Source organism: Nicotiana attenuata, chromosome 2, assembly GCF_001879085.1.
Source record: "Nicotiana attenuata strain UT chromosome 2, NIATTr2, whole genome shotgun sequence".
In the NCBI taxonomy this organism is placed as follows: Eukaryota; Viridiplantae; Streptophyta; class Magnoliopsida; order Solanales; family Solanaceae; genus Nicotiana; species Nicotiana attenuata.
In genome coordinates, this window is record NC_031990.1 from 4,195,115 (window position 1) to 4,204,495 (window position 9,381).

At 35.9% G+C, this 9,381-nt stretch overlaps 2 protein-coding genes across 4 annotated transcripts in view; both read right to left on the reverse strand.

Moving 5' to 3' along the window:
* On the reverse strand, nucleotides 2,793-7,658 carry LOC109243239 (WD repeat-containing protein 25). 2 transcript variants are annotated; one of them, XM_019410159.1, is made up of 4 exons: nucleotides 7,075-7,658; nucleotides 5,234-5,392; nucleotides 3,996-4,480; nucleotides 2,793-3,289 (listed from the first exon to the last, which is right to left on the reverse strand). In XM_019410159.1, the coding sequence occupies exons 1-4, from the start codon at nucleotides 7,361-7,363 to the stop codon at nucleotides 2,915-2,917; spliced, it is 1,308 nt and encodes a 435-aa protein (XP_019265704.1). In that variant the 5' UTR covers nucleotides 7,364-7,658; the 3' UTR covers nucleotides 2,793-2,914. The 2 variants fall into 2 exon arrangements, with proteins under 2 accessions (XP_019265704.1, XP_019265698.1); XM_019410153.1 differs by having other exon boundaries at nucleotides 5,234-5,398; nucleotides 7,075-7,656.
* The window catches only part of LOC109243254, a 6,000-nt gene continuing 5,036 nt past the window's right edge, over nucleotides 8,418-9,381 (reverse strand). For both annotated transcript variants that reach the window (XM_019410173.1, XM_019410168.1), the window contains exon 6: nucleotides 8,418-8,807. In XM_019410173.1, the coding sequence (XP_019265718.1) occupies nucleotides 8,742-8,807 (66 nt within the window). In that variant the 3' untranslated portion in view covers nucleotides 8,418-8,741. The remainder of the gene's footprint in view (nucleotides 8,808-9,381) is intronic.

The following is a 9,381-nucleotide window of genomic DNA, read 5'->3' on the forward strand; positions in this document are numbered from 1 at the left end:
AACTATATATGTTAGCTCTCATATGGCATAACTGAGATGGATGTGGACAATTGTATATATCTCTGCTACTGTTGAAAGTAAATCAAAATGCTTATATTTCTCTGCCTGAATTGTAAAAACTGATAATTTTCACTAACTCGGTACCGCGTACCCTTCTTCATCTTGCTTCTTGTACTTGTTGAAACTTGTATCTACCTTCTGATTCTCTAGTTGCTTTAAACCATATGGGTGGATAGATATTCATGCCTTAGGACTCCTTATCAAGAAGCTTACACGTCTTAGTACACACATGATCTGCTGAAGACTTCATATTTACTCATCATAAGCATGATGCAAAATCGAGTTCCTCTGACTCAAGTCTCAACTCTTCCACAGCCACAGTCAATCTCTTACTAGCTGTCTTTCTAGATGTAAGGTATTGTTATAGTACAAATAAAATAGAATTTAGGAGTTGGAATCCTTACAACTGAGCTCTACCACACGATCTAGAGTAAGAAGAAAGAGTAACAGTCCTAAATGCCCTGTAACCTCCTGCTTATAAGTCTGGGGTAAACACACCCATAAACAAGACTTTACTAGACATGGCTTGTAGAATCCCTAGGGCAAAACTGCTCTGATACCACTTTTGTCACGACCCAAACCGATGGGCCGCGACGGGCACCCGGGATATTAATCTTCTTTGAAACCCTAGAAGAGAGCTTAAGGATGTGTTTACGGGTGTTCTTTGGTCGTGTTATATGGAAAAATGAAGATAAAGACGACCTAAGACCTATATATATCATATCAACTTTTGAAAAGTCAAAGAGGTTCTAGCTTGGCACCCTAGCATTGGCCCATCTTCCGACGCTTATATCTTTTTATCCGGATGTTGTATGAACAACCGGTTAACAGCATTGGAAACTACAATCCAAGACCTTTAATTTGGTATATAATATGTCCCAAAAAGACTTCAGATAACACACAAAATATATTGCTCAAAAAGCTTTAGTGGCATACCTACTTGTCACCTATGCAGTCTGCGCAGTCTCGCGAAACTGCAAATATCTCTCTACTCGATGTCGTATCGATGAACGGTTTAATGCGTTAGAGATTAGACTTGTAGATCTTCAATTTGATATGTGGATCATCTCGTAATTCCAAGTATATTGAGAGAAAAGCTCGCTACATTTGACCTAGTTTTCAGCACATTTATGAATGTAACTTGTGATGACCTTCGCCAACTTTTGTTCCACAACTCGCTTGACTCCAAAATGTAACGCACGACTATCATAAGCCTAAAATAACTCATAACATAACCTCCTTATCACATTAAGAACCCTTGTATCGCCCCAAAAATACATGTTATAACATTCCCATCTTGTCGACATTCAGCGAAACTTATTTTCTTCAATTTGTTTAGCTTCTAAGCCTTTCAACCCTCTTGGTACCAATGTTTTAAAAGGCGGGGGCGTGAGGCGAGGCGTTTTACCTCTGACGAGGCGAGGCGTAAGCCCTGAGACATAGGGCGTAAGTCCCACGGATCTTTAAATTTTACTAATTTTATAAATTTTAAAATAGTTTAAAATAAAAAAATAATTATAAAAATTATATTAAAATCACAAAATTAACAAATAATCTATTTAAAATATTTATAAAGTATAATTCAACTATGAATAATATGAAAAGTATGACATATATCATAATATGCAAATTAGCTGCAACGTCATTACAACTCAAACATCAAAAGTAATATATTCGATACGAAATCTTATATGTATCTTTTAAGGAGTAATGAATCTTCAAAGAATTTCGATATTATAATTTGATATTTTACTTAAATACTCCTTTTATTTAATATGCTTTCTATTTGAAAGAGAATTAATATAAAAACATAATTNGTTTCAACAAGTTAATAAATTGACACATAATTCACCATACCATTGATAAATAATTATTTGTAAATAATTACTAACTAATACTGAGCTATGAAATTAATAAGTATTGTATCTCAATAAACGTAGAAAAAATAATATTTAAGAAAAATAATTAATAAAAAATTATGGACTATTATATAGTAACGACATAACAAAAGTTATTAATTAAATACTTTTTAAATGAAAGATCTATTTAGAATTAACTATCATAACAGTCTTAATGGATAACGTACAATAATTTTTATTCTAATTATGATATAAAATACTCTCAACTTAATGATTTATGATTAAGAAAAAAGTAATTTTGAATAGTCAACAATTTATTAAGAAAAATTGAGGATTTATAAGGTTAGTTACATACAATTGCATAAAGTTCTATTAGGCGAGCCCAGTATCCTGGGCGTTGGGCGTGTCTGGGGCGTAAGCCCCGATGGCCGAGGCGTAAGTCTCACGGAACTAAGCCCCACACATAAGCCCAGGGGCGTTTTACGAGTGCTCCGCCCCGGGGCGAGTCCCAATTCTGCCTTTTAAAATAGAGCTTGGTACTTGTTATCCATGATCTTAAATATTTATAACCTCCACGGTAGCATGATTAACTTAGATTATGTACTTTCAAAGACAATCTCATTTCTGAGCTTACATCAATTGACTTACGACGTACTCTCACTTACGATTACAAAAACATGGGGTGTAACAATAAACTCTATCAATCCGATAGAGAAACACCGAAGAGCAATAATTTAGTGCAGGTCTAGAGCTATTCTTTAAATACCATCAATTTTAGCGAGATTCGACTAAGACCGGCCCCTTATGGGGTCATTCCAGTCAATCACCCTACTTTCAGGGTAACTGAATCACCCTACTTTCAGGGTAACGCAGTAAAATCTAATGTTCCAAATTGGTTGTATGTAATGCCTTATTTCCTGTACAGAAGTTATATGTCGCCTTTTAGTCATCACATTAATAGGTAGTCTCCAGCTCCCTTCATAAAGTTATACATTCTATGTCACTGCAACTGAAACTTCTCCACTCCAACTACATGAAGCAACAACATTAGGCATGACAGGATGCAAGACGACATCGATACAAGCTCCATCATATACCTTGATCCTTCTGATGAGCTCACAAGATTTCGAGTCGTAAACATAAATGTATCCGTCAGAGGAACCAGTTATTACTTTCTCACCATCCAAGCTGAAATTGCATTTTATAGGGAATCCAGAAACACTATGGCCTTCATATCTCCTGTACTTGTCAAGTCCAAAAGGAGGCTTGGTAGAGAAAATTGCTATGTAGTTTCCATTTGACTGTGCTATGAATTTTGGATCAGAAGGGTGGCATCTTATTGAGGGCAAGGTATACGCTTCACTGTAAACCTGAAATATGTTCACAAGATTAGACTTAAAAAAAGAACAATACAGATTAGCATAATTTGGCATATACGCTATGACACATCCTTGAGATTGAAACTCTGGACGATTGAAGTGTGTGACATGACAAAAGACATACTTCAGGATATTTGCAGATAACTTTTATATCCACCACCAATCTATTTGGTAGTTAATCCTATCCATCCCTTACTTTCTTAATGGCCATGGATGTGCACAATTTCCACTAAACTTAGACAAACATACAAATGAAGAATGCAAAGATTGTGTATTAGAGCTGAGAAAAAAAGAAGGGAAGGAGCAAAAAAGAAGAATGAGACCTTTGTCAGAAAGAATGAAAAGATTAGAAGCTCCGACAGGAGCACGGGGAAAAGGACTACGATGGTCAACTGGGTAATAGTGAATTTAGCTACAGTTAGAGAATTGGAAAGGTCATGTACAACTTCTGCACTGACTCAATACATAGCAGATCATAGGAACCTGATGAATTTTTTTCTTCTTTTTTCCCTAATAGGCATGCATCTGCATAAACATACATGTACACCTACAAACATTTTTTTATTGTATGAACATTTCTAACAAGCATTAAGATGATGAAAATCACTCATGCAATGCGAAGGGAAATATTATCTTGACATTTTCACCTAATGTAAATCATGAAAACAAATCAAACGGCATTAATGAAGAACTTTACCTGGTTAGATAGAGGGATTTCTCGTGAGATATCCCAAACAATGATTGAATTTTCACTAATATTGCTTTTGGATACATCGCTTGATGAAATTATTCGCTTTGCGTCAACTGTAAATTCAGCATCAAGGATAGGACCAAGATTTCGCACATATTGATGGACCACCTTCCCAGCTCTTATATCCCATATTTTAAGATGGCCTTTCGAACCTCCAGAGAGGAAGAGATTATAATTATCTGGATGAAATTTTACCACTCCAACAACTTGGTCCTCACTGAAAACCTGAGTTTCTATTCCTTTTTCAACATCAATCAACCTTGATGTGCTGTCATATCCACAAGAGAGCACAAATAAACCATGTTGTGACCACTTCACATCTTTGACAGCCGCATGGTGACAATTAAGTACACGTGCTTTCTTCTGATCTCTGCTCCAGACATTCCATATGCAGACAGTTTGATCCATTCCGGCAGATGCTAGAAGGTGAGCTGCATGGTGAATAGCGTACATGAACATCATGAATACAAGTATGCTACTGAATCATCAAAGTATCACACATCCGAAAATAAACAGTAAACTTAATACAAGTTCACAACTAAATGTTCTCATTAAGTAGTTTAGCGAGTTATTGACTCACATCCTTGTAAATAAAGTGAAAATTATTGAGCTTCTTCAAAGAATTCTTGTTTTTGAATACCTAAAGCAAAAGTTTTTCTTCATGTTTTATTAACAGAGTAAAATTAACCCATTTTTTTCTAAGATGGCCCAAAACTTCTAACATTTTCACTTTAGCCATTCGATTTTTCCAAAAAAATTTAATTTTTCTTTTTTACGAAGTCTTGACTCATTTTGAAGTTGAGTAATTAGTTCTTTTCCTTATTGTTTTGGTTAAGGACAAGAAAGCAAGTATCTATCTGATCCTTCTTTCAGTAAAGCATCTCCTTATTTGGAAAGAGTGTCCATCTTTATTGATATCACAAGTACATATACAAAGAACACCGAGACCCAAGCAAATATTTGGAGCAATCAATGTAAACTAATGGTCCAGTCTCATTCTAATAAATGCATAAAGTGATGCAGTACATTTCACCGTGAGGTCAAATTTGTAGGGATTTGAAAACCACAAGGGAGTTCCAAATCCACTTCAACATCAGAGGCAGGAATTTGGATAAATATGAATATGGAAAAGGGAACTAATATAGTGATATGAAACAAAAATCAATAGCAGTGATTCCACTTACCATGACTTGTAGACCAGTGTACAGCATTAACTGATCTTGTGTGTCCATCAAGAACTACAGAGAGTCCTTCCGGCGTACGGCTCAAGTGTCCATGGACTTTAGTTTGATTTCTTAAAGCTGACAAAATATTATGTGGCAGAACTGAATCCAAAATGTTCCCTAAAACTGACGAAAAAAGACTTTACTCCATTAGGTTGCAGATAAAACAAAATTTGAATGCAGAATTCAGAGAACTGATAACTATTGCAAAAAAATATCATACATTAATAAGAAAAGTTGCCAAGAAGTTCCTAGTTGCTTTCATGTTAGTAAATCTTCATATGCCTTCTTTGACACTTTGCACGACAACTTTAGCGACATCATCTCAAAACAAAGATCTTCCTCACAAAGACATCAATTGCAATAAAAAAGTTGATGACTTGCTTAAAAAACTTCCTTCACTAGGGTGAATGTTTGCCAAACGTCAATAGCTGGGTCCAGTAAATTTTTATACTGAGCATTTTTTACACTAAAGCAGCTGTTTAGATGATGTAATATGAATCGAGTTGCAAGAGAATAGAAAGCAAAAGTTTGCTAAACATATGTGATGAGTGACAAGAAGATAAGCCCATAAAGTTCACTTGCTATTTCCAACCCTACCCGTATTTGAGTAGGTAAAGGCCACTAAAGGGATTGCTCCGGAGTTTATTGAAGGATGACCGAATTCACAAGAGAAATTAGTCATTTCTTCCAATGGTGCTAAATTATCAGCTACCATTCCACTGCTTACAAACTAGGTTTCGACAAATCCACCACTGGTTATAACTTATCTGGTTATGGTTTCCTTTTGGTTTCCGTGGACAGTAGCCTCCTAACTTGGGTAGTTACTCTTATTCTTAACAAACAGCTCACCAAGGCTGGCTAGCAGCTAAGCGAATGGAGTAGTCATCTCAAGTAGATTACTGATAGTATGCATAAGTTGTAATCTTATACACATTACACAAGAAACTTCGGGTTACAGGTTTCCCACAATTTTATCTGGTAACATAATAGTGAAGCATAAAGCAATCAGCAGTATAAAGGTGGCTGGTTATTTCGGGTTTCAGTTGTAATAAGCAATGATAAGTCAAGAGCAGGCACAGAGTTCCTAGAAGAGCCAGCCTTCATTTCTTAATGCATCACTCTGCCAAAAAACCATCAAAGATAATCCTCTCTTTTTCTCCTCCCTCTTATATTGTGCTGCTCTCCTCCACCAGGATTTGTTCAGTTCCCTAGTTCCTTGGGTTAAGAAAAGAGTTCTTAATACGCTTCTCATCAGTAATAAACAACAACTCGTCCTTGCACACAAAAGTAAAAGCGCTTTAATTTTTTTTTTATTTTTTTGACAGCAATTACACATTTTCAATTCATCAACTTCTATTTTGCTATGATAGTGGTATTACATCAATTTGCAAGCACTTCGACGAATCCACCTGTAATCCTGTTTACCAAGGTTAGAGCAGATGAGCTCACACTTCGTGTTTCACCGGTAAACTGAACCTGAATCGCTAGGGTGTCACTCCTACTAAACCATCCCTTTCGCGACAAATTCATCAATTTCTTCGAAACGAGAAGGATCACGGTGAACCTTTTCGGCGTAAACAATACTCTATTTCAGTATTTCTTCAATATTCACGAATACTAGTTTGACTATGACTCTATGAGTAATTACAAAATATTGAACTTCAGGTGAAATACTAAAATATTGGTTTGAACTAGTACTTCAAGTAAAATACTATTGATTTTCACTCGCAAATCTTCAACTTTAGCAAAGTTCTTTGGTGGACACGTAATTCTATGTCCAAATTTTAACATCCACAAACCTGGTGAAGTATTAGGGTAAGGCGGTGTGGTGGGCCCGTCTGGAACTTTTGCAGCTGAACCCATAGCAGCTCGTTCTCGCTTAGAAATGTACCTTCCTGGAAGCGAAGCTTGCGCCGTGAGATTCGTGTTTGGATTGAACCTGTAGAGGGGCAAAGGGTTGTTAACTCGGTTAAAATTCTCGAACTTGGCCCGTTTCGGTGGTGGCAATATGGGTCTAGAAAGTTCCTTTCCACCATTGTCGTCTTCTTCATCAGATGTTCCGCCATAGACTTTACACAACAGGTCCATTAGTTATTCTGGAGCTCACAATTAATTAATCAAACTATCAAATCAATCGAACTCGAACCCTAATTGGTGCAAGTCGAGTTAAAACTTCAATAAGAATGAAATCGAGCTAAAATTAGGGCAAAACTAAGATAATTCTTCAATTGATATTACTAAAGTTTGATTACAGGGTAGTATATAATAGCGCGAAATGATCTCGTTGCATCCTAATCAATAGGGATAGAATAGGGTAAATAACCAACAAATTAGGGGATCTAATTGTAATAGTAGAAACTACTAATATTATTCTCGATGGACTGCAGTGTTAAGGAAAAATTACTTTTGGGGCCTGGGTTCCTGCTTTTAGTTATTACAGCAGCTAACAGCTATGTACCACCTTTCCAGCTGAATGTACAACCCAAGCATGTTTCGTCTTTAAGAAAAATAATCTAGGGAAAATTACATTGTATATCACTGCCAAATATAATAATCGATAAAATATATATTATATATATATATATATATATATATATATATATATAAAAAAAAAACGTATACCTTTTTTATACTTAACCAATATATATTTTTTGTATATTTGGCTAGCGGATGTAATTATTTTTGGCCGACCAACTAAATGGACAACTTGCCCTCTAATCTATCTCTGGACTTGCATCACAATCAGTTGGGTCTGCTATATGAATCTTCTATAGGCATTTTGCTTGGTTCGGTGGAGCCCGCCGTCATTGCATGACGCATAATCATGGTTGACACACTTTAGCTTAACTGATCATGTCGTAAATCAAATCAAACCTCAACTATGACACGCCACAATAACTTAAACTTTATTTTACTGCTTTCTCATTACTTTTTGTTTATTATTACTTCGATTTTGTTTGTTTATTATTGCATTTATTCCACTCCACATTATCAATGTCCTTTCCTCTTAATTGATGGATTTTTAGCATCCACAATTGCGATGAAAGAGAAGGATCATTGTCCATTGACATCAGAGTAAAAGTAGTCTAACTATAGTGAAATAAAAATACATATACTTAAGTATTTGAACGAGACATACGAGTCTACTAAAGCTTAATGGTTAATATAACCGATTCCAACTAGTTTGTGTTGAAGCACACTGGATCATTTGATCGAAGTTGCCCAATATAACCTTCTATGTTACATGCCATACTAGAAAGAACAGAGTGTCACATAACTATGGTGTAGATAAGAGAACGACAAAATTACACGAAAGGGGTCTGCCATCAAATGACATTACAAAAAATGGATCTGAACAATGAAATAATAGAAAAAATATAAGTGCTTCTGCAACTTTGTACTGCATCTATCTGTTGTATAGCTATCTATCAAGTATCAACTGGAATTGGGGCTACAATGTATTGGCCTACTTGTAAATCCATTCATTTGCACGGCCGCCAGATTCGTCCATATCTATGAAAATGCTCACTGCCTATGGTTTATAACAAGATCGAACGCCTAGTTAGATAAACATTCACTTTGGACTGGCTGAATAATTCATACAAGCGACTCAATATCTGTCATCGTAAGTCTTAAAATCATCTTTGAAAGGCGACAACAACAACAAACTCAGTATATTCCGACAAGCGGGGTCTAGGGAGGGTTGTTTATGCAGGCCTTACCCCTACCTAGTGAAGGTAGAGAGGTTGTTTCCAATAAACCCTTGGCTCAGAAAATGTGAGAAGAAGAAGAATAACAGGGAAAAAAGAAAGAGAGAAGAAAAAGAGGAAGAAACAAATAAGTAGTACCAAATAGTGACAACATGGAAATACGATAACATCTTTGAAATGCAAATTCCGATATATCTTCCTTAAGGGACATGTGTCATAAACGCCACAACTGCTAAAATCCGCGAGTTTTCTTATAAACATAGGAGAGAGGCTTATGCAAAGCCTTATTAGGACTAGGAAGCAATGATATCACTACTCTTTTATTGTTGGGATCCTACATATGGAATGCATGGATAACAGGGTCATCGCATGGCCAATGGGGTGATTCCCCCCCCC